At 39.1% G+C, this 26,489-nt stretch overlaps 1 protein-coding gene across 1 annotated transcript in view; it reads right to left on the reverse strand.

Annotated features, from left to right (window-relative positions):
- Window positions 1-24,764, reverse strand: part of LOC149154737 (putative methyltransferase PMT11) — a 183,321-nt gene extending 158,557 nt beyond the window's left edge. The window contains exon 1 of the mRNA XM_089440773.1: window positions 24,219-24,764. Within this exon, the coding sequence (XP_089296899.1) occupies window positions 24,219-24,707 (489 nt within the window). The 5' untranslated portion in view covers window positions 24,708-24,764. The remainder of the gene's footprint in view (window positions 1-24,218) is intronic.
- Between the last annotated feature and the right edge of the window lie 1,725 nt (window positions 24,765-26,489).

A 26,489-nucleotide genomic window follows, 5' to 3' on the forward strand; every position in this document is an offset into this window, starting at 1 on the left:
ATCCGGGTACCCTATCACCACCTATCATCTTTAGTGTGTTTCTAACTCCATGGTGGATGATAGTGTGTGGTTACGTCTTTTTCCCCGCACCCTCACTGGCAATGCAGCCAAGTGGTACAACGCTCGTCAATAAATACCTTTGATGCTCTTGCGATGGAATTCTTAAAGCACTTCCAGCTACCCATCCGCTATGAGACTGGGACGGAGCTCCTCACTTCATTACGTCAAGATACTACCACCCACCCACATCTCTGACCATATACATGAATGGAGAAGTAGGCGAAAGTTAGTCAAAGCTCCCCTCCCAGACTATCTCTTAGCGGACTGGTTCTGCAAGTCCCTTCTCCCCCAAATCATAAGGATGTCACCTTAGGTGGTGCGGTCACAGAAGACCAATCCATATGTCGTGCCCAGCACTTAGATCTGATATATTCACAGTCTGGCACTCTTTACGATGTAATCCCCAATTCCCCTCGCAACTCCAATGCTTCCGCTACTCAGCACCCTAGAGCGCACGCCGATGGGATTATCGGCGCAACCTCCGAGGCTGCTGTAAAACAACTCAGCAGTCACATTGCCCAGATGTCAGTGGACCCCTCTACCAAATCGACTACTCTTCCTACCACCGCGATAAACTCTGTGTAGTCTACGCAAAAACCCAGTGGTAAGAACAAGAAGAATAAGAAAAAGACCGCTCCTTCTGAGGAGCAATCAACAAAGCAGCAAAACCCAAAGCAAAAGGTCACTGCGCCTCCTGATGATGGAAAGGATAAACCCACCAGATTCCCTTGCAAAATCTGTGCTAAAGACCACATGACCTATCGCTACTTGCGTCTTCAGGAATGCACATATTTCATTGCTAAAAAGGATACTGGTAGGACCCCCGCTGTCCTTAATAATCCTTTCCCTGCTCAGCAGCAGCAACACCTTATTGCAAACCAACCCCAACCCCTGCAAGGGGGCAATGATGGTTCGCAACATCCTTCAGCTGGTGAAGGATCCTCTACCATTTACACCTTTGAAACGGTAGATCTACAAACAAGAGCCAAATCCTATGGAGCTCCTGTCGCTCATGCAGAGGAACCTTCCTCAAGTCAAAACCCACCGCCGCCCAATGATTTGCATATCGAAAGGCCAATTGTTACCTTGTGATTCACCCCCCTAAAGGGGCACTTCGATGCACAACGCACAATACATCTGCACGTGCTGCCCAAAACTACAGCATTGTAGAAGACTTGGCGCAAGCGTCGTCGACTATGTCGGCACTCAAAGTATTACAAACATGTCCAGCACAAAGGAAAGCTTTGCTTTCGGCTATTGGTGGCATCGACCCGCAGGATTCCATGCTTGCAATTTTTGACATAGAAAAGCGTAATCCTCCCCTTTCCCACCAGCTTGCATTTCAGGTGCAAATTTTTTCGAAGGTAAAGGTATACACAGAACTGTCATCGACGAAGGTGCTTCTACCTGCGTCATGTCAACTTCATGTTGGCTCGCTTTGGGTTCTCCAACCTATCCCCGCCGTCGAATTCCCTTAAAGCTTTCGACGGCCACACTTTCATCCCAAAAGGTTACCTAGCTAGCTACTCCATCACTTTGTATGGGAAAATGGTAACAGTGGACATAGAAGTCGTAGATAAAAAACTCGACTATAATCTCTTGTTGGGTCGCAGTTGGACGTATGCCATGACGGCCATTGTATCTATTGTCTTTCGCATCATCCTATTTCCATTGGATGGAAAGGTAGTTACAGTGGACCAGCTATCCTTTTGCACCCCTGATTATTCCCCGTTACCAAGCGGCTTGTACCCCTAGTAGGTGGTGTACCTGACTCTTACATCAGTATCGGTACTAGTCTACTTAAGGCTTCTTCCCTGATGGGTTGTTTCCCTCTTCAGCCACCCAAGGTTTCACAGACGGTCAATATGCTTTCATCCATTCCTCATGAACAGACCAATCCATGGATCCTACCGGCTCCTTCAGACATTGACACTTACGGAGAACAAATGTTGTTGTCACCAGCTGAATTGGCCTACCAAGCCATTCAATCTGCATCTGAATCTCTAGTCACTTTGGTTACAACCAACAGTACCACTGCCCCTCCCATAACGGCTCCTTCTTTCGATCCACTCAATCAAGTCCTACCTACGGACGAAGCTATTAGAGAAATCATGAGTTTAGAAGAGCGACCTTGGGAGGACTCACACCATCGTGTTTCGATATCTGATTCGGACATGATGCCTCTTCAAATCCTGTCACCTGACATACTAGAAATCGTTTCCTCACCCTATACGACTATCCAAACTTTGGAGGCGGAAGGAAACATGGGAAATATTTCAAAGACATTGCTCATCAATATTTTTGTCACGACAGGCATCGCGAAAAACATACAAATTGGAGCCAATCACAATCCTGAGGAAATTGCGAGCTTCACCTACCCTTTTAAGGACTTCCGCGATGTTTTTCCTTGGTATTATGAGGAAATGCATGGCATAGACCCTTCTATTGTCAAGCATGAGATCAAGAAAGATCGAGCATTCTTTTTATGGTATTTTTCTTGCTCGTTAATCCGAAAAATCCTTGAGTCTCCTTCTTCAGGCTCGTTAAACTACCATGAAGAAGATCAAGCATTCTTTTTATGGTATTTTTCTTACTCGTTAATCCGAAAAACCTCGAGTCTCCTTCTTTGGGCTCGTTAAACTACTACAAAGAAGATATGAGCGCTTTCTTTTATGGGATGTTTTCTCACTCTAAAACTGAAAAATCCCCAAGTTTGTCATCGTTGGGCTCGTTAAACACATACGACGACGATCCGAGCAACTCTTTTTCACTCTTTTTCTAGCTCATTAAACTGAAAAAGATCATTAGAGCATTCTTTTTAGGCGCTTTTTTCTCACTCATAAAACTAAAAAAAAAAATCCCGAGTTTTTTCTTTAGGCTTGTTAAACAATTATAAAGATGACCCGAGCATTCTTTTAGGTACTTTTCTCGCTCGTTAAATTGAAAAATCCTGAGTTTTTGTCACTGGGCTCGTTAAAAATCTACGGCAACAACCAGAGCACTTGCTTTTTTGGGACCATTTCTCGCTCTTAAATCGAAAAAATCCCCAAATTTTTCCCCTTCTTCGGGCTCGTTAAATCTACGAAGAAGGAATGAGCAATTCTTTTACCTCTTTTTCCTTGCTCAATAAACTGAAAAAGATACCTTGAGTTTTCTTCATTTGACTCGTTAAAATTTGATGAAGGTATTGAGTTTATCGTCGCGCGACTCATTAAAAATTCACGACGAAAAACGAGTTTAGTCCGTCTCCTCGTACTCGTAACAAAATGAGGTCAACATCTATTGAACATAGGTTTCTTTTTATCCAGATTCAATAGATTAACTCACGGAAAAGTAACTGATCCAGGTATACTATTAACCTTTTGTCGCACTCGGTTAACAACTATGACAAAGGAACCACAATGGAGTCGTTCTTTATGATCTTTTCAGACTCTCTAAATATGAAAAGACCACCAAGTTGTCTCGTCTGGACTCATTAAATCAAACAGATGAGGTATAGAGTCACTTTTTACGATCCTTTTTAGACTCTCAAAACATGAAAAGATCGACGAGTTTTCCTGTCTGGACTCATTAAACTAATCAAATAGGGCATAGAGTCGTTCTTTTTGCGATCCTTTTCAGACTCTTAAAAATATGAAAAGATCAACGAGTTTACCCGTCTGGACTCATTAAATTAATCAGACAGGGAAAGTAGACAATACAACTGCATTCGGTATTAGAAAGTGTGGTTTGGCAGCAGTCGTTCCCTTGAACATGGCACTCCCTCAGATAAACCTTCCTTGTGATGGCCTCTCAATATGAATCCTACCATCCTATGAGTTTTAGCCTAAATACCCCGATGTTCTTGCATCTCTGTATCCTAACACTCTTTGGTGTTCATGAGTCTAGTGCTGCATGGTTAAAACCATTGTCGTGCCTTCTATTGTTCAAGGGTTAACCTTTTGTTTCCTCCATCAACCCATCAAGCATATCCTTTCATCATGCCCTCTGTCGTTTAGACCCAATGCTCAAAGATTCCTAAAAAAACAAATCATTCTTGTCCTGTTTCGTGTCGATTGATGTAGGACACATTATTGCCTACCTTTCGACAAGTATCTTCCTATCGACTTCAACACTCTATCTAGGAAGACAACCCAGAAACACATTCAGTGCCTTGGTACTTGCAGACATTAGTGGCAGGTCGCCTTGTGTTTGATCAGGGGTTCTCATTATTGGCTCCTGGTTAAACGATTCTATGGGTGTTCGACGACAAAAACATCTTTCGCACTCGTTAGATTGTACTGTGCATCTTGGAGACCATCACCATTATTGGTGGCCTTCCTCGCATCTGTTAACGGTCTCCATTATTGACTAGTAATCAGATGATTTTGTGCATGTTCGACATCAACGCATATATTCACATGTATCGATCTATGTTGTTCGATGAAGCGGAAATCAAGACCTTGGGTAGAGGCTTGCATCACTCAGCCTTGCTTCCTCTCCCAAGTTGCGTATATTGTTTTTTGGAGACAGCTCATCAAAATGATCCTATTATGACACTGGATCCGCATTGTGCTTATCGGTGGCCAACATCGTCATATCTCTTTTATGAGAAAATCACTCTGACATAGCTACTGAGTGTGGGAATGCCCAACTCAGGACATGATTTTAGTTGTTTTATATATATGTGTTGTATCAGGTTTCCTGTACCGCCCAAAGCTCTGATCCTCTCTCTCTTTTTGTCGAAGAAGGAAAATTACAGTTAAGTAAAGTATTTCGGCCATCGTCACAGCCTCTGATCTCATACTTTAGGGGGCATCTGTTATACAGCAAAATGACCCCCTCATTAGCTCAGAGGGGAAAGACATGATAGCTGAAGCAAAGACCAAGATCACAAGCCTTGTTTCCACACTAACGTTGGCTAAACACTAACAACATGCTTTATAAAGCTTCTCTGTAAGCCTAAGGGAGCGTTAGTGACCCTACTAACTCTACTTGTTGGTTCGGGGACAGCATTAGTGGATCCTAATGAGCATCTAGAGGTCAAAGGAGCGAATTGACTCATAAATATCTCTATATTCCCTCTTAAATCTACTCAGAAAAGCAAGGAAACATCTCAAGTTCGACATATTTGTGGGATTTCTAATCCTAATGAAGGAGGCAAATGGGAAAGAGCTCAAAAGCATGGCAACATCATTGCTTTTACCTTAAGAGACTCATGGAGGAAATTGGCAACCCTAACTCGATTGGTATATAAGCAAAGCTAGGGCTATTGTGATGGAGGTCAGATCATTTGAAAGGATAACTTACTTGATTGTCGAGCATAGTCTCAAATCTAAGCATAAGAAGTTGGTAAGAAGGGAGAGAGAGAGAGAGAAGCTAGAGGGGTAAGGGAAGGCTGATGCAACAGATGGTTGTAATCACTCTTTCGACATTAATATAGAACTGCAGTTGTACTGTCTACTCCGTGGTGTTGGTACTATCATTCATTTACTTGTTTGTCCAATACCTTTTAGCATGAGTAGCTTAGTTATGTGTAACTAGATGTCTTTTATGTATTCATGTATTAGTTATCAAGGTTGTATGTTGTGATTATGCTTGTCTCTTCTATGTGCAGGACTTGATCTGGAGCCAGCTTAGGGGACTTCCACCTAGCTGCATTGCGCTCTCCAGCAAATCTACACGGAGGCTTGAGGTAATCAATCTGTTTTGCTTTGATAGTTAGTTATTGTTTATGGACATGCATGTAACTCTGTGACAGCTGCAGATAATCTTACAGTCTGCCAAAGGTCCTGGAAGACCTTTGAGGGTATCTCCATACACCATGCATTTTATCCAATAGCACTTCCACGCGTCAAAATGCATTCCAAGAATCTCCAATAGCCACAAAGAAACACGTGTGAGTTCCTCCAAGAGGTCTGAATTTTTCAAGTGTGATGATGATAAGAGATGAAATGATCTCTCTCCAATATATACATGTCCAATGATCTATAATTTTAGCCTAAAAGGCCCTCAAATCAAAAAAATAATGGGAAAATACTAAGTGAGGTTACAAGCCAACTTCATACCCAATGTAAAATCATAATAAACCACCCACAAGAGGGTCGAAATGCTAACGTCATGCATGTGTGTGCCTCTTGAGGGCATGAGTTGAGCTCCTCTAGTGCCAAACTGAGTGAAGAGGGCTCCAAAAAACATACTCTAGGGGTTGGCCCCTAGATCTCCATGCAAATCATCATGTGGATCTCAGTTTAGTGTTTGGGGCACAAAATGAATCTCATAGGTCTCCTGCGGATAGAATAGCCTGTTTCTACTCCAACGTTGAGGGCTCTGAGGATGTTGCTAGCCCTCCCATGTCTCAGGAGGTGAGACAAACCTCATCTGGGCCTTGGAACAGCCATCAAACCATGTGATCACTATTAAGTGGGTTGGTGCACACTAGACCAAGTTGTTAGTTAATGTAGCTCAGACAAGTGTTCTGGTCTCACACTGTGTCTATGAAGGAACACCTTTTCTCCAATACACATAAAAGGTTTCTAAGGAAAATGCCTTGATTAGAATTAATTATCCAGTTTATTAATTTTCCTAAGTCTAACTTAGGGAAATGGCTTGATTAATCGAAATTAATTGAGGTAAATTGATTTTCCTCTAGTGACCTCTAGAAAAGTCATTTGATGGGGTCAATATGATCTTTGCCATCAATTGAGATTAGATCATGGTCGTTGTTCGTCAACGAGAGATTATAAGAGGAAATCGATGGGCATTTGGAGAACATATCAAGACACAGATTTGCAGTGATAGCAAGGACGTAGAGGCAGCGCAGGGGCATCAGCAAATTGAGATCAACAGTGTTTGGAGACAGATTACCGGAGGAATTTATCACAGTAATTTCCTGAGTTATTTGAAGATCGATTTTTCTACAAAGAGAGGTTGATTTTCCAATGGTGCGAGTTGCTCCAGAGACGGGTGTGAATTGCTTTAGAGAGGCAGAGTTGTTGGAGAAAGGAGATAGATTGCCAGGGTAATCGATTTGCACAGGAAAGTCAAATTTGCCAGTTGAGATCGAAATCCAGTGGAGGTCGAGTTCATTTCCTCAGCAGTGCGAGTTTGGCAGAGAAGGGCGCGAACCAGGGAAGAAAAGAGATAGATTGTCAGGGTAATCGATTGGGACAGGAAAGTCGAATTTTCCAGTTGAGATCGAAATCTAGTGGAGGTTGAGTTCATTTCCTCAGCAATGCGAGTTTGCTAGAGAAGGGGGTGAGCCAAGGCCACACGTGTGACCAATTCAAGAGCCAAAGGGAGGCTGAATTGCTTCCAAGAGGGTAGATCGACTTGCAGAAGGGGCAGGATTAATTTTTCAAAGGTTTGCTAATTTATGGCAAACGATTGTAATTTCTCCATAATAGATTTTGCTGAAGAATTAATAAAATTGGAGTTTTTAGAGACATTTGGGGTCTTTTCAAGGACATTTTTCCAAAAATATTGGTGTTCATTATCTTTGTGTGCAATAATTTTCTCAGTGTTTGTGATTTGTTTATTTTCTATGAAGTTGCAGTAGTGTTTTATTCAGTATTTTCCGCAATTAATTGTAGAAGACATAATCCAGTGATAGGTGAATAATAACCAGTTAACTGCAACAGTCTTAAAATTTCACATGGTATCAGAGCGGATCTAAGGACAGAAGCATGATTTGCGTAGACAGAAGAAGAGAAAGCTCAAGGGTTTTGAACCCAACATATATTCTCCAAATTTAATTTAGGTTTCGCTATATTTCCAGTTTTCCAAATATGGCCGCAACATATTTGAGAGATTATGACCAAATTGGATGGAGACTCCAACTTTGGCATTTGGAAAGCTAGAATGTCTTTTCTATTGGATGAATATGGACTGAAGGAGTATGCGGAAAATGTTATAGCTATACTGACAGATCCACAACAGTTGGAAAACTATAAAAAGGAGAATGTCAAATCCAAGAGGATTATCCTTGATGGAGTCAAGGACCATATAGTCCCTCATATCGGAGAGAAAGGCACAACGAAGGAGATGTAGGACGCAATTATAAATCTGTACCAGAATCCTACAAAAAATAGGAAAATGATTCTCAGAGAGAAGTTAAGGATTATTAAGATGCAGAAGGGTGAAGATGTGGTTTTCTATCTTACCAGAGTTCGACTTATCAGGGATGAATTGGCTGCAGTACAAGATAAGGCTAGTGGTGACGAGCTAGTGTGAGTAGCCCTGAATGGGTTCTCTAGGCAGTGGGATGTCCTTGTCCAAGTTATCAATGGATGAAACCAATTACCAAGTTGGGATTGTCTATGGAGTGATTTCACTCAGGAGGAGCTTAGACTCGGATTGTAGTAGCAGCAACAGCAAAACTCCGAAGGTTGAGAAGGAACAGGAAAATGTAGCCCTATCAGGAAAAGGGAAGGTGAAGAAGGGATCTAGCAAAGGATCAAGCCCAAAAGGAGAGAAGACGAAGAAGGACCTTTCGAAGGTCAAGTGCTATGGTTGTCACGAGTTCGGCCATTATGTCAGCGATTGTCCACAAAGGAAGAAGAAGGGAAAAAAGCAAGCAGCAGCTTCAGCTAGTGCAGATGAGCTCTCCAGCAAGATGGATCAAGAATTCACATTAATTGCTTGCTTATCTAGATCAACTTCTCAGGGTGTCTGGTATATAGACAGTGGAGCATCTTTCCACATGACAAGAGTTACTTTTCCAGCTATGAGGAGGATATCAGATTTCAAATCCAGATGGGGAACAAGACCAAGTGCAACCTAGTTGCAAGAGGGATTGTTCTATTCCACACGGAGAATGGCACGTTAATTGCAATTCATGACGTGTTGCATGTGCCAGGCTTGGGGATTAACTGATCTCCGTATCTATCCCTCAAGATAAAGGGTATGATGTTCTCTTTAGAGGGGCGCAAGTGTTATTGAAGCATAAAGATTGGAGGTCACCTATAACGATTGGAGTTAGGAGCAACCAGTTGTACAGGTTGCAAATGGATACTCCTAAGGCACTAGTTAGCAACAACAATCCAAGAGATCTGGGGGAGCTATGGCATAGGAGAATGGGTCATATACATCACGGAGCACTGAAATTGCTTCGGGAGATAGTGATAGGTGTTCCAGAGGTGAGCACAAAGCACGATGACGTTTGTAGAGGATGTGTCTTAGAGAAGTTTGTGAAAGCAACTTTTCGAAGGAGTGATAATAGATCGCAGGGGATACTTGACCAGTGCATTCAGATATATGTGGGCCGATGTCTACGAAATCTCTCAGAAGGTACGAGTACTTTGTGACTTTTATCAATGATTTCTCCAAGAAGGCCTAGACCTACTTCTTGAAGACCAAGGATGAGGTCTTCAATCGTTTTCAGGAGTTTAAGGCTCTAGTGGATAATGCGACAAGCAGAAATATACAGACTCTTCGATCAAACAACAGAGATGAATATACCAATAAGGAATTCTGGGAGTTATGTACCAAGGCAAGAATCAGGAGAGAGTGGATGGTTCCTTACAACTCACAACAAAATGGGGTTGCTAAGAGGAAGAACCACTCTATTTCGGAGGCAGCAAGAGCGATGTTGTATGACCAGGATCTCCCACACTATTTATGGGCAGAGGCATGCAATACAATAGTTTACATACGGAACAGGGTCCCACATAGAGCACTTCGCAAGATGACACCTAAGGAGGCATTCATGGGGAAGAAGCCAGATGTTAGTCATTTCAGGATATTTGGCAGCCTAGCATATTGTCACATTCCAAGAGACACGTGTTCAAAGGTAGATCAGACTGCAAAGCGAGGTTATTTCGTTGGTTACATCAAAACCCCCAAGGCTTATCAGATATTTATTTCAGGGACTAGGCGAATCAATTTTAGGAGAGATGTCAAGGTCATGGAGGACAAGTGATACGAGGGGACCAAAGATTTGCCAACAGCAGGTGATTAGAGTGCCCTGCCAACAGAAGCTCCTAGAGTTGAGCAGCAGGATCAAGGGCAGTAGAGCACGACTACAGTGACGAGTATGAGCACTAGCTCCGGTGCATGTGTCCCTAAGAGTTTGCAAAACATAGAGCTGCAAATGCAGCAGATCAAGGAAATGCATCAGGAGGATATAGAGGTGGATATCCTAACTCTATTGTTGGCAAGAGGAACCATGAGGTTCAGCAGACACTCAAGGATGCTTAGGACTTTGTGGGGATTCCTAGGACAGGCAAGAGAAAGGAAAGACAACCAAAAAAGTACACTAGCTACATGACATTGGTCAGTCAGTTGGTAGATAACGAGCATTCCAGCTATCAGGAGGCCGCACAACAGCAAGTGTGGTGGGATGCGATGGTTGAGGAATATTCCTCAATCATGTAGAACGATGTGTGGGAGGTTGTACCAAGACTAACAGACAAGGCAGTGGTTGGATCACTCTAGATCTATAAGATCATGCACAATGCAGATGGCAACATCAAGAACCCCTGCCAATCTCACATAATGTCTAGTGATGCATCTTCACCATTAGGTACAATAATCATTAGTGCATCTAGGTGGACCAAGCTTGTTAGTCAAGGGAAAATTGACACTTCATACAGGAACCCCTTCCAAATTTGGGGCTTTGATCACGTCAAAGTGTTACCTACCTAGTGTTAGATGACCCTATTGGGTGTTCCCATCCCCTAAGGGGAAAGAAAGGTATATCCTTCAATGAATATGTGGCATATTAATAATAATGGAATGCATGGGGACAAAAGGGTCTCAGGGCCAAATGCCATGGTCAAAGGGATAGCAATGATGAGGAAATCCACATTCAGGGTATACAAATGTGAGGAGGGGGAAATCGTGGATACATGAGAGAAATCCACATTCAAGGTATAGAAATGTGAGGAGGGGGAAATCGTGGATACATGAGTTACCCTAGCCTTTGTTTTTCCACCCCTCTTATTTCCTTTTGCCTTTTCTTGATTTTTTCTTTGTATTATTGCACAAAGCTCTATAAATGAGAGCATGTTGTAGAGCAGTGGTTTACCCCCTTAAGGTGGGGTGTAAGAACCGAAAAACTGAAATACAGAAACAGTAAAGAAAATTAAAGCAAGTACCTACCTAAACTGCTATCTGATCTGGTGTAGTTGATGATGTTGCCACTGCTCTGCTCCAATTACCGAGAGACCAATACCACCCAGCCAAACTGAGCAGAGCCTGGCTGCTCAATCCAATAAGCTTCTCAACAGAAGCTCACTGTCCCCCGTGCCCAGAACCTCAGAATGCTTAAAGCTCTTCCAATGGTCAATTTTCTTCCTCCTGGTTTGTCCTCCTGGTTTTCCCCTGATTTTCTATTTCTCTCTTCTCAGCCCATTATCTGCGGTTTATAGCCTGCGTTTAGCGGTGGTTGCCCTGCACACCAGCGACTCCACCGCTTTCTCTCGTGGTGAAAGCATTCTTCATGAGCATGAGTCACACTCCCGTTACAGGTGTTTATATGTAGCATTAAGGTATTTAACGTTTAAACCTTATATATGTGTTATTGTCATTATAACACTATCACGCCTCATTATAACCATATAGTGTATCCTTTATAACTTTATAACAATTATATGTACTTTATCATATTTTGTTTGTCATTTAACTTTATGATATTCATATATACTTTTGTTTTATTTATATTTGTTTTTAATATAAACTTTATTTATATTTGTTTTTAATATAAACTTTATATTAATTAATTATTGATACTAATACTTAATCTTTATTCTATTGTATTAATATGATTTTTTTTCAATATTCTGGAGCGTATAATATATGTATTTAGAGATGGGTCGTTACACATGTGTAAGAACCGAAAAACTGAAATGCAGAAACAGTAAAGAAAATTAAAGCAGGTACCTACCTGAACTGCTATCTGATCTGGGGTAGTTGATGATGCTGAAACTGCTCTACTCCAATTACCGAGAGACCAATACCACCCAGCCAGACTGAGCAGAGCCTGGCTGCTAAATCCAGTAAGCTTCTCAACAGAAGCTCACTGTCCCCCGTGCCCAGAACCTCAGAATGCTTAAAGCTCTTCCAATGGTCAATTTTCTTCCTCCTGGTTTGTCCTCCTGGTTTTCCCTGATTTTCTGTTTCTCTCTTCTCAGCCCATTATCTGCGGTTTATAGCCTGCGTTTAGCGGTGGCCGCCCTGCACACCAGCGACTCCACCGCTTTCTCTCGTGGTGACAGCATTCCTCATGAGCGTGAGTCACACTCCCGTTACAGGTGTTTATATGTAGCATTAAGGTATTTAACGTTTAAACCTTATATATGTGTTATTGTCATTATAACACTATCACGCCTCATTATAACCATATAGCGTATCCTTTATAACTTTATAACAGTTATATGTACTTTATCATATTTGTTTGTCATTTAACTTTATGATATTCATATATACTTTTGTTTTATTTATATTTGTTTTTAATATAAACTTTATTTATATTTGTTTTTAATATAAACTTTATTTATATTTGTTTTTAATATAAACTTTATAACTTTATATTAATTAATTATTGATACTAATACTTAATCTTTATTCTATTTTATTAATATGATTTTTTTTTCAATATTCTGGAGCGTATAATATATGTATTTAGAGATGGGTCGTTACATGGGGCAGTTCATCACCCACCGAGGGTTGGGACATTCAAGACTTCCTTTTATGATGTGATGGAGCAACTTTGGCCCTAGGAACCGAGTGATGGCCATAATGATAAGGGATATAGCTCATGCTTGTCTTTTGCCCACGTGCTAATTTTAACGTCTTGACCATCCCTTTCATTTTATAATTTTCTTTCTTTTGTTTCTTGCTTGTGGCCATGATATGCTTTTTACTTTTCTTTTAGCTGCATCAACCTTCGGGGCAATGTTTCCAAACTCGACCCAGATATGTGGATAAGGGGAGGGGGTGTGTTAGAACCCAGTGGACCAATGGTCGTGGAACCTAGAGAGGGACGGTGGAGTATAGGGATCGTAATGTACAGAGGGAAGTGATAGATATGAAATGGGAAAACGGGACCATGCTATCTCAATCAGGGTTTCCCAAGTAGTGTCCTTCCTAAATCCATGGGCCATTAGGGGTGGTCCCACTAGACTAGGATTGAAGATTAACCCCTCATTTAAGGTGAGGGAACAAAACCACGGTCAAAACTCTTCCTTCTTGCAACTCACCCAATAATCCATGCTAAATGCCCCAAATGAAAAACAAGCAGAAGCACTTGATTGCACAATGAATAACATACTTTCTGGATCAAATTTCCCACCTTCTATCATGTGCTCTTGACAAATGGGCAAGGAAACATATCATTGATGCAAGTGGCGGAGATAAAATGGCACATCACATCAGCTACAAGGTGGTTGTCAAGGGTTGCTCACTGCGAACTAGAAGAAGATGATTAAGAGAAAAATTCTCCTAGGGGTACCCACTTTTGGTGGGTAGCAGGCCCCATTATTCAATGGGTTCACCAAATTATGTCACGTAAATATTTTATTGCATTTTATGGGCTATTCGCTAATGGGTTTTGAACCCCTGATATATTACTAGTTTGAAATCCACCAGGTAAAGGTAGGGGCCAGACCGCTCATGGATTATAAAGTATTGCATATGAACACAAGAAAACAATGAGTTGTTCGAAACAAATCCAACCAGGCTGAAAGCTTAATTAATAGAAACTACCTTTTTCCTCAAGTTTTAAATTTGTTGGAAAGGTGGACAAGCGAAGACCTAGACTTTGAAATGACTTCGCCCAACAAGAGAGAGAATTGCCTTCTAATTGAAAACATAATGGGTATCATAAGTCTCCAATCAGTTTCAATTGTTGCTTGGGATATATTTGGCCACTGTGGGAATATCATGTCCTTCCTTCTCTTGATTTCTTGATAACATAAATAGATCAAGATGTTTTCTACTACAAGCCAGAGATCAAGTTCCTACCCTGATCTGTGGTGGCTAGAAAGTTCTTGCTTGTTTTATTTTGTTATCTTAACCTAGTGGAGGCAAAATAGGAAACATTACAAGAAAATAAGGTGCACAGACAGTAGAGAGAAAATAAAAGAAACATTTTATTAATAATGTTGCAGCATTACATCTATCACTCGCAATGAATCACCATAAGTGACATATTAATAGCAACCCTAGTTGGCTTGGCGGTTTATGTTGCGAAACCAAGTGTAATAGAGGCAAGCACTTAATTTCTCTTTCTTGGTAATCACTTGTGAAAATTATTGTTCTTTTAGTCTTTTACTTATTCTTCATCAAGTAATTACACTTATGTTCAATCATTCAAAAATACAAGAGACACCAAAATTTTAGGTCAATGACCAGGGCAAAACCCACAAAGGGGAAACCCAACAATTCTTTCCTTATAAAATCAGATCAAAATGAAAGATATCCAAGCCAAGAACCAATGCTAAACTGCCACCAAGATACAAAGTCAAACCCTCAAAGTCACTTCCAAAAGTCAGAGTCAACGCTGGTCAAATTTGCTCCAATCTGGTCAAACTCAAAGAAAAATCGATCTTGCAACAAGGGTCGAAATTCGGCCTACAATCACCCTCGAAGAAAGTCATCCTAATCACAGAAATTCGTCCTTCATACGTGCGAGCTAGTAAAAGTCAAAAAATTGGTCAAATATGTTAATTTGTTCTTGCTTTGACTTGCTTCCTTCTCTCCTTTTACTCATCCTTTTTCCTCCTTTGCTAGGTGCACAAGATACTTCTTGTGTGTTGAATGAATGAGCTCCAAGCAGGTCGAATAGGCCTCCAATATATAGCTGTCTAGAAGGGTCGAATAGGTGCCACTTGGAGGACTAGGCCAACTTGTCCAAGGAGGGTCAACTTGGTCATCTTTTGGACCTATAGACTCACACAAAACAAAAAATCTGTTCTTTTAAAAGTCACAATGGGACTTTGACTCAAAATAAATTTTCTTTTGACTCCCGCATGAAGAACATGCTTGACAAATCATAATAGATAGATCAATGATAAATATATGCTATGAAGACTGAACCAAGTTACAATTTCAACACTCCCTCTTAACTAGGGAGGTATTCATATGACTTATCGAGATATTCTCAAGTTAAAATATTTTATAAGAAAGGATCCATATTGATAAGCATCATCAATACATCATCATAACCAACATTGTCTAATTACCAAGGCCTTGTCAAGTAAGCTCTATCTTTCCACTAGATCAAAGCACAATGTTGGGAGTCATTCAACAAGACACCACACAACCACCTCTCTAAGGCACATACTCCACATAGGTTCCTCAGAGTATGTCCTCCACAGAACCATTTCCTAATTCGGTGTCACTGTACTTAAGGGTGCTAGTCCTAATCGGTCATAGTACTTGACACAAGAAAATGTCGATCCACCAAACCATTCTTCTTAAACTGTGTCAATGTACTTGACTTAGGGTGTTAATCCTAATCGGCCACAATACATGACACAAGAATGTCAATCCATGATGCTTATCCAATCTACCATTCTCCCTATCCGGGTCCATGTACTTGACTTAGGGTGTTAATCCTAATCGGTCACAGTACATGACACAAGGAGAAAATAGGTGTCCATCCTCACTCCTTAATCTGGGAAGTACTCAAGCTTCCCTTACATCAACAACATGTTTGTCCATAGAGATCTATTGTAGCTTCTCAACACCCATCAACACCATATCTCGTATAGTGGTACTTCATCATAATGTACTTCAACCTTCCATAAAAAAATGGGTCTTCTATCAATTTTCATACAACTTATTCCAAAGCATCATGGTCGAATCCAGCACGTCGTCAAACAGTCCATCAAACATTTTGCGGAGCATAACTGATTCACAGCTAATTGCACAAGTTTCCATATATTCTGCTTTCACAGTGCTTACGACTACAAAAGCTTGCTTCTTGTTTTTCCAAGAAACCATAATAACGCCCAAGCAAAAACAACCACTAGTAGTACTTTTAATAGCACTGCCAACCTAGTAATCGAATCAAATACATCAGAAAACCAATCAGCTGCCATCATCCAAATTCCATGAGGATCTTGATCACATGCTTCCCTTGACCAAGGAAGTTTTTACCAGGTTTCTGCCAAACCCCAAGTCCCAAGTAGTAGTGTATCAAGCCAAGATCCTTCATGTCAAACTCTGCTTCCAGCTTCCTCTGAAGGAAATACCTTTTTCCTCTGACTTATGAGTCCTCCTTTCATCATAAACAAATCACTCAATTAATCCCAAAGTACGAGGCCTTTTTTAATCATGAGGCTCCTTTTCGTGATCTCAAAATCCTAGGGTAACTCTTCTAACTGAGGCAATCATCTTAACATGATCCTCTCCCTCTTACTGGGAGAACCTTCTAGCTTTTATGTTGCCATATACTAGACCTTGACTTATCTTAGGCGCAAACAAGACATACTTCAAATTGTCCCACATTTCATGTCATTACTTATCTTGTTTTGACAATACCTCATTCTTCTAGCAACAGAATTCTGATTTGATTGAAAAAATTTGACCTCACTTGTCCTTCAATTCTTCCTTCGAGTATGGTGCCAAAATCTAAAAATTTCTTCAGGTTGCTTCAGTAATTCTACAGTAAATGCTACACTCTTTGCTATAGAAATGATTGTCACTCTTCCACAGAGAAAACTCGAAATAATTCGGATGCTACAGAGATGTATTGTATGCCATAGAGGAACATGAACTTGATTACTTTCCACATAGGTTCATATTTTTCTTTACTTCGGATTATTGTTCCTATTATAGAAGCTCGGTTTTATCATAATTCCACAAAGATATTATAGGGAGGAGGAGGCTTAGATGTACTTCAAAAATTTAACAATACCACAGATGCAATTCGGACTTCTGAGAATAAGGTTTGTAGCTCAAATAAGTATGCAAAGTTTGGATCTTACATAGACCTCTACTGACCTCAGTCTTATCACTAATTCTCAAGAATATATCTCAGGGAAATCGACCAAGTACCTTAGATAAAATTTGGATCACTTCACAGGTATAATTCGAACTGCTTCAAAACTAACTCTGGTACCATGTTGAGAAACCAAGTGTAATAAAGGCAAGCACTTAATTTCTCTATCATGGTAATTACTTGTGAAAATTATTTTTCTTTTAGTCTTTTACTTATTCTTCATCAAGTAATTACACTTACGTTCAAACATTTAAAAATACAAGAGACAAGAGACACCAAAATTTTAGGTCAATGACTAGGAAAAAACCCACAAAGGGGAGAACCCAACAATCCTTGCCTTATAAAATCAGATCAAAATGAGAGATATCCAAGCCAAGAACCAATGCTAAACTACCACCAAGATACCAAGTCAAAAACTCCTCCAAGTCACTTCCAAAAGTCAAAGTCAACACTAGTCAAATCTACTCCAATCTGGTCAAACTCAAAGAAAACTCGGTCTTGCAACTAGGGCCGAAATTCAGCCTGCAATCACCCCAGAAGAAACTCGACCTAATCACCAAAATTCGTCCTTCACACGTGTGAGCTGGTAAAAATCAAAAAAATGGTCAAAGATGTTAATTTCTCCTTGCTTTGACTTACTTCTCTCTCTTCTTTTACTCATCTGTTTTCCTCCTTCGCTAGGTGCAGAAGATACTTGTTATGTGTTGAATGAATGAGCTCCAAGTAGGTCGAATAGGTCTCCAATATATGGTTGTCCAAGAGGGTCGAATAGGTGCCACTTGGAGGGCTAGGCTGACTTGTCCAAGGAGGGTCGACTTGGTCATCTTGTGGACTTATAGACTCAAAAATAAAATTCAAATTCTCTTCTTTTAAAAAGTCACAACGGGACTTTGACTCAAAATAAATTTTCTTTTGACTCCAGTATGAAGAATATGCTTGACAAATCATAATAGATACATCAATGATAAATATACATTATGAAGACCGAACCTAGTTACAATTTCAACAATTTAAACTTTAAATTTTATCCACCTAACCCTTAATATTAATACTTAACATTACATTGCATTTGTTACAAATCACACATTTTATGTGACATAAACAATAATGAGTCATAAATATATAGTTATTGAGTGTTATCACTCTACAACAACCCCTTAACACAAAATAACACATTTTCTTTTCAACCCACTTGACACAAAAGTTGAAACTTTTACTCAAGAACTTTATAAAAATTGCTGCTTGGAAGACCACATATGGGTCACCTAGATAACTAGCCACAATGTCCGCATATTCTCTAGAAAAGCCACTTCTATATGTGACATGTCTTTAAAGCAACATCAACCACATCTCCTCCAAAAGCCATTATTGATGCTTCATCAAGTTGTCATCAACCTCGTTTTGATGTAGGAAGGTAGAAATCACTTAGGCAAGAATCCATCTAAGCATCCCTTTGCTTGGGGATTTGCCTCATATATAGCCAATCGATTATATGTTGAAATTGGGTAGCATCAGAAGGTACTCTCACATGCCCTTGGTGCTAGGCTTGTGAAAGAGAAACACACACAAAGTTAGTGTGTGGACAATGCACCCAAAGTTTAGGGTTTTGGACCCAAAGGAGTGGGCTTGGAACCCAAGGAAATTCTAATTTATTGTTAAGGTTGAGTTGGAGGGCTCTTAAAGGAAAGAGGGCTTCCTAAGTGACCCAAGAAACAAGTATAAGCATACTAGCCAATGGAGAGGCTTATCACAAGAGCGAGAAGGACATTTCTCTTGTGAGTAAGGGAAGCAAAGGAGCTGAAGCGAGCAAAGGAGGGCCAAGATTTTAGTGTTCTGGTAAGCAAAAGGAAGAAAGAGGTTTGAATTGTGTTTGATCTAGCTACAAGAAACAACGAAGTGACAAGGCAGTCGAGCTCTGTTAGAGGGCTAACTGGGACTCGCTGCAGGCAGACGCAGCCTTAGTCGCAAGGATCGTAGGCCACAAGCCCGTAAGTGAAACAGTTTAAACTTTAGCGTCAAGTACTAACAGGAGGCCTTTTACAGCCTTTTGCAAGCAAAGAAGGGCTACTTGTAGCAAGGACGGCTAAAGGAGCAGTGTGAAGTCTAAAAGGAAGACCTGTAGCAGTTAAATAAACAGGGTGGACAATATGTTGGCTAAAGGACTGGCAGAGAGCTAAAGGAATATGTCAAGGGTCTGACTGCAAGGGACAACAAGTTGGTGAGATAAGGTGGGTTGGTCAAGCCCTAATTGTGCTACAACTGTGATTTGATAGTTGTAGGTGTATTTGCACTTTGGGCAGAAGGGGATCTAAGGCAATTGGCCTCAGCCCTAGGTATTTGGTCATAGGATTGACCTGATTATTTGGCATTGTACTAGGATATAGGGCCATTATCCCTGGTACGAGAGCCCTCTGGATTCCCTTGTAAATGGACTTATAAGAAATTAGTTTGGGCATAATTATTGTGTACTATACATTGATCTAATTGCTGGTGTAATTTCCATTGTGCAAAAATTGTTTGAAGTTAGGCATTTTCAGTGTGTTTATGTTTTCTAGCTAAGAGCATAGACCAGACCTGGGATGAGTGGATTTTTCACATCATACGCCCCTTTTCTTCTTTGTTTCATTGGGATAAGCATTTTTTCATATTCTTTAGGGGTAAACCCCATCATTTATTAGATGTTGGGTATCCTTTTTAAACCCATAAAATGTGTCTTCCAAGGTTGTAAGGAATTCTCTCTTTTATCTCAAATATTCCACTACCTAAACAAAACTTCACTCATAGCTTTAAAAACCGGAACCAGTGACCGAACCAGTCCACCTAATAAACTAGGTTTCAAACTGGGACTAGTTAGATCTCAATGAACCGGTTTTAAAAAAACACATGAAATAATTATTTTTTAATGAAAAAAACTATTTTTAAGATTTAAAACCATGATTCCAAACCAATAAACACAAAATATGCAAAGTTTGCTCATATATATACCATGTAAAGGTGAATATATCAAAATGGCACCAAGTGCAATACATATCAGCAACAAAATATATAATCAATGAGGCTCTAAATGGCCTCTAGAGTTCAAAAACAAAGCCTACAAACTATGGGGCCATTGGCCTACTACAAGTCTACATATATGATATTAGTGATCAACATTATCACTTGAAACTTCTCATCATGATCAAACTCAGTTGGTTGAGTCTCAACTCCCAGACTTTGCAATTGCTTGAGTTACAAACTTCTCTAGGTTCAATGACTTCGGTCTCAAACTTCTGAAGGTATTTTGCCCTAATATGCCCTATTACTTCATTTGGTGCTCCACGTGGCTTTACATGGCCTCCTACCTAGCCAAGTGTTGTTTGAACTTATTAATACCCCCTCCTTCAATAGATTTTTGGCAATATTTGCAGATCATTTTGCCATCAATCATATCACAATGAGCCCATGCAGTATCATTGGCTTTTGGAGGCATGATGATTAGTACTTAGCTCAAACTCTCTGTTGTTCCACTACTCCAACAAAAACTCAACACTCCAAGCTCCCAATCAAACTCACAAAAACTTCAAATGAGATGTGTGAGGCAAAAGAGGGGAGTGAGCACCTTTTAAAGGGTTAGAGAGGGTGTTTTTGGACGCAAACAGCACTTACTTTCCCTCCAAAACACCAAGGAAGCTTCCTAAATGACGTCATGTGAGTCTGTCGCGGTCTTGGCAGTGAACCAACCGGTTTAGGACGGAACCAGCCACTTTGACCATAAATTGACCAGTTAGGACCATTTTTTTGTGAATTTCGGGCAAAGAGGAGGCATAAACCTGGTTTTTATACCAGTTTAACCCGGATGGCTTATGAACCGGCCAATTTGACCGATTTCCGGTTCAAGCCTCCCGATTTTTAAAACACTAACTTCACTAACCTAAACTTGAACTTTTATAAGCTCTTCTTGTGATGCCAAATCATTAACTACAATCTTAGCACAAAAAAACCACTGACACCCTTATAATACTTGCTAAAAAATACTTTACGAGTCTAACCTTGTATGCCTTAGATGCAAAATATCCCTTTTATTAATTTGTAATTTTCCTACCAAAAATTTCTTTTGAAAATTGCCATAAAAAAATTGGGAAACCATGAATTCACAAAATTTTGTAGAAAATTCCAAAGCCAAAAACCCAACCAATTTTTAGTAAAATATTGAGGAAGATTTACATTAAATTATTTATAGAATCCTGGTAGATTAGCCACTGGAAAATAATTTGGCCCGCTAGTGGAAGATTTTATGGCTTGAAACCTTAATCAGCTTGCTCCAATTCAGCGTTCTTAGATCAATGCCTGAATTTTTGCATGCAATTTTGGTCTCCACGATTCTTGCGCTCCTCTATATGATTATAATGTAATTTGACCTCCTTATTTCAACTTCCTTGAGCCCAGAACAATTCAGCCTCTATTCAAGATAATTCGGCCCTCCAAATGCTACAGCAATTCAGCTTTTTTTAGTGGTAATTTGGCCCTCCCAATGAGACTAGAAATTCAAGCTCCCTTAAGAAGCAATTTGGCCCTCCTTGACGATGCAGCTTGCCCTGTAGAATTCAACCCTTCCTAGTGATGTGAGTCACTGCAAATTTAGTTCTCCAGACTTCTGGAAATTGTTGAGATTTGATCATCCTTCCTCCATTAAGTGCCAATGGAGAACCTAAAATGAATCCCAATTCAGACTAGCTAGGGTGGATGTTTTGCCACCGAAACAAATCACTACCAACTACGGTGGATTGTTCCAACAACGAAAGTGGACTCTACACAAGGGCTTCCCCACAAAAAAGAAGCTACTCAAGCTCCAAGTTCAATTCTCAAATCATCAACTCATCTTTTCCTTAAGCTCCCTTCTTTCTTTTCATAATCATTTCCTCCTCTCGGAATACCATGGGTGGCTAGAAATACCATGGGTCACTTTATTATTACCATCCTATTTAATTATTTAATATTATTAAAATGCTACCATTTAAATATAATGTTGCCCACAGGGATTTGGATTGACAATGAATGGGTGCACTGTTAAGGCACTCCTTGCGATAGGTCACTGGTTCAAATCCCCCGTGGGTGCTTACCTACCAAAAAAAAAAATTATAATGTCATCAAGCAATTAAATCAACTTATCCCATTTTCTTCGACTATAGCTTACGGGAATCGAAATAGGCTCCCTTCTGCTATTATGGTTTGGAAAGGGACATTACAAGATGTTTTCCTGTCTACTCATATTGGTTTTTTGTGTTGGTTTGTAGTCTATGGCTTATGCGAAGAATTTCCTGCAAATAGTTTTTTAGGATTTGCCATGGTTTTACATCTAACAAATAAATAATTGTAGGGAAAAAAGCGTTGTTGAAAATACCACGGTTCTATGGTCTATTTTCGTCAAGCATGTTTGGGTATGCCAAAGATACACAAACATTTGTTGCATGTCTTCGCCAAAAGCAAATTTTGTACCTTCATATATGCCAAAGATACAATAACATTTGTTGCATGTCTTCGCCAAAACCAAGTATTGTACCTTCATATACATTCCTGTGAGTTTCATTCTAGCTTAAGTGCCCTTCTAAAAATTATGTGGCTACTTCTTTTTTTCTTCTCTACCCATGCATTAAAAATTAGTTTGCTATAAAATGAAATTACGTCTAAAAATCTTATGATTGTTATTTTCTTTGCATAAGAAGCACCTACCAAAAATTATGGGCTCTCAATGTGCACCTATGCTTGTGTTGTTCTTTTGTTTTCCCTAAGCATCAACATTTGTTGCATATCTTCTCCAAAAGCAAATATTGTACCTTGATATACATTCCAGAAACTCCCTACATGTAAGGGATGGTTGAGGTTCTTAAGTCAATGCTTCCATGATATTGAATCAATAGCTTTATCTCTGAGGACGAAATCGACCCCTTGCTTCAACTAATGAAGGGCAACAAGCTCATTCCAACCTGCTTGGGCAAAATGCTAAGTTTGCTTTTGGATCTATGGTTAATCCAAGTTCTGAAAAAAATAGGAAATAATTTAGGTATCTTTGTCAATTTGGATGAGAATTTCCTCATAAGTCCTACCAGAACTATGCTGCAGATTTTTGTTTATTTAGATTTGAGGGAAGGCTTGCCTAAAGAAATTAATATAGATTGGCCGCTAGAGATATACACTAACCTCAAACTATGTTAGTGTTCATTTTCAAAGCTCAAGATATCACTTTCATGGTCATATGGCAGATGATTGCCCTTTAACATTCAAGGGAATGCTATAGAGATTGGCTGGTACAGATATATACTGACCCTGGACTATGTCAAGGTTCATTTTCAATGCTCAAGGTGTCAGTTTCATGATCATGTGGTTGATGATTGTTCTCTAACATCCACTAGGAGGGAGTGGAGGAAATCTTTGGAGCCTCAGACTGCATTTAAAGGCTAACCTGCTTATGATTCAGAAGGTCACTTGGAATAGGGTAATCTTAGAAGTCCCTAGGAAGGTGATTTTGAAAAAAATGGCATAGACAAGTAAGATTCGGTTATTAAAGAAGTATTGTGCAAGAGACATGAAAGGTTGGTCAATAAGGTAGGGGCATTGAACATCTCTATCATTCCAAAAGAAGGGATGATCTGTGAATCTCTATTGAGCAAGTCAAATCTACATCTCATAGAACTGGAAGCAAGCATAATGGTTGGCTCTAAGGTTACGGGTAAGTCCTCATCTCCTACACCATTTCAAGCTACTTTACTACTACAGCATTGGTTACCTTTCCCCGTTGGTTATTGCTCTCTTGGTTGAAAAAGCTCCTCTAACTGCACATCCTCCAAGGTGTTGCAGTACCTTAAGTCTCATTTCTTCTTTCCTGCCACATCAATTTGGACTTGGACCAATTCATTGCCCAACCCGTAGATGACAAAGGTTGGGCAACAAGTTACCCATCATTTTCCCCTTATAGGCCTGTTGCGTTTCATGTTGTTTGCCTAATTATTATGCAGATAACAACATGATAAGCAGACAATCATAAATGCGTATTTAACTGCGTTGTGTTTACCACATGCCAATGGTTTGGTGCTCGAGTAAAATCCAAAAAGAAATTCAACTTCACAGGTTCCTAAATATGATGGAAAATAGAATGACATAAAGTTAAATTGCCCGAACAACATGACATACAGATCGCTCCTTGTTAGTACATTACATACAGATCTGAAGGAGTTACAGAGCTCCGCATCAACAATACCTCATCTTTGCTTCTGGGCCATGGAACCGGACGCTTATACTTCTTCGGCATCGGAACCAGACAGAACCAAATGCTCTCCTCGTCGGGACAATTGCGCTCCAAATTCTCGCCTCTTGCAGTCGAAGGAAGCCGCCGGACAGCGTCCACATTGTCGCGACAGGGGACATAGTCTCTCATCAATGGTGAACACAAATCGATTTCACCGATCAGCCCACCACCTCGTGGCACCTCGCTGGCAGTCCCAAAGACATCGATGTACCAGCTCTCGTTGCCGTCGTTTGTCAATGTGAATGAAGATCTAGACGAATTGAAAGCCCCGTGCTGCGAATAGCTCTCAGACACTGCGGTGAGTTTGAACGAAGATATGCTGAAAGGACTGTAGAGGCTGTCTTTCCAGTTAATTCCCAAGTAGAAGCAGCCGACTGCGACCAGAATGAGGGTGAAGGCGTTGCTCGGGTGAGGCTTTGTGACCCAAAATTCAGACGCCATTTTGGAGTTTGAGATTGACAGTAGGAAACAAGAGCTCCGAGCGCCATTGGATATAGTCGTGCAAGGAAAATTGAAGCGCTCGGCTGAATATACGGTAGATATATTATTTTTATTCTTGATTTTTTAATTTAAATATTGAAAAAATATAAAATAATAAATAAAATATTTAATGAAGAAAGTGGGTCAAAAGTTTTTGAAATCTTCTAGGTTGTTTGCGTTGTTATGTGATGGACTCTCGTATGGGTGGTTTTTCTCCCAAAAACTTTTTCGATATCATTTTAGTATGATTGAAATTTTTATATTACGAATGACATTTACGTTATGATTGCACAAAAGTGTCTAGATTTCTTTATGTTGGGATGGAAATTTATGGAATTTTAAATATATTTAAAATTTTGATAATGGTTCTGGGATTATTTATACTGGTTATATTTTGAATTATTTAATGTGATTTATTTTTATACAAAGGTAAAAAACCAATTCGTTATTTTGTTTAAATAACAGATAAAAATATATATATATTTTTTAACATCTATAAGGTTAAAAATCCAGTTTCAAAAATAGTTAAAATTAGTTATTAGGAAAATAAAATATTTTAATTAAAAGTTAAATGTTTTATTACAGAGTAAGTTAATATATTTTATATTGTAATTTAAATATTTTATTTTATGGGTTTTTATAATATTTTTTTATTTTTTATTTATTTACTGTTTTTTTATTTTATTATTTTATTTTTTAGATTTAAATAATAAATGTTAGTTATTTCATTATTTTGATTTTTATTTTATTTTTTTATCTCTTTGTTGCTATTTTTAGTTTTAAGTATTCCTTAATATTTATTTTTAACTAAATTAAAAATATTTTTCTTCACCCCTTCCAAAATAATTAATTTCTTGACTTACTAATTAACTCACGGAGAGCTAATTTATAATGGCTAACTTTGGGCAATGACGCATCTTTACTATTTGTTCCTTGTGATCAATGAGTTTCTCACCTTGTCCTAAGGATAAACCACATTAGTTGGTTCTAAAAGTCGACCAAATCCTAACAATGTTATTAATCCGAAAGACTTATCTCTATTGTTTTTAATGTGTTTGTTTGTTTGTTGATTTATTTATTTATTTATTTATTTTTCATTTTCTTATTACTATTTTTCAGTTTTATTGTTTAGAATAATTAAGTTTGACCTTAGTTTTTGTTAAAATAGTAATAATAAAATTAATTTAATTCTTTATTTACGATTAATTTCCATCTATTACTTTATTTTAATTAAAAAAATGTTTATTAATTAATGATAATTTTTTAGTCAAAACTAGTTGTTATATTCTAATGGCTAGAAAACACCTCTCTTCATCTATTTAATCTAATGTCATGATTTGTTTGAAACGAATTATAGTTTCTTTATGTGATTTTTACCGAAAGATCTCTCAACATTCATAATATGAATCACAGAAGCATGAATCTAGATATTTTATATTTTTTTAAGTTGAATAGGTCAATATATAATATTTTTTTCCTCCTCCATAAAGTGTTATATATTCCATATGAGAAATACAATATTATTTTATTATGATTGAAATTGTTGTGTCCAGAGGAGTTTTCGAGCTCAATATGGTAGAGATGTTTTTCACACAGATTTACTCATCACCATTATTCAAGGAAAACCACCTGTGAGATACCTGTTTCCTTATGTCTAAGGAAGACTAGCTCTTAGTGAGCAAGAGTTTTAGGCCATACTCCAAGCCCATACTCCAAGCCAGGTATGGTAGAGATGTTGTAATA

This window comes from Pinus tabuliformis, chromosome 9 (genome assembly GCF_031772625.1).
Source record: "Pinus tabuliformis cultivar Carrire ecotype Pingquan chromosome 9, CPIR1, whole genome shotgun sequence".
Lineage (NCBI taxonomy): Eukaryota > Viridiplantae > Streptophyta > Pinopsida > Pinales > Pinaceae > Pinus > Pinus tabuliformis.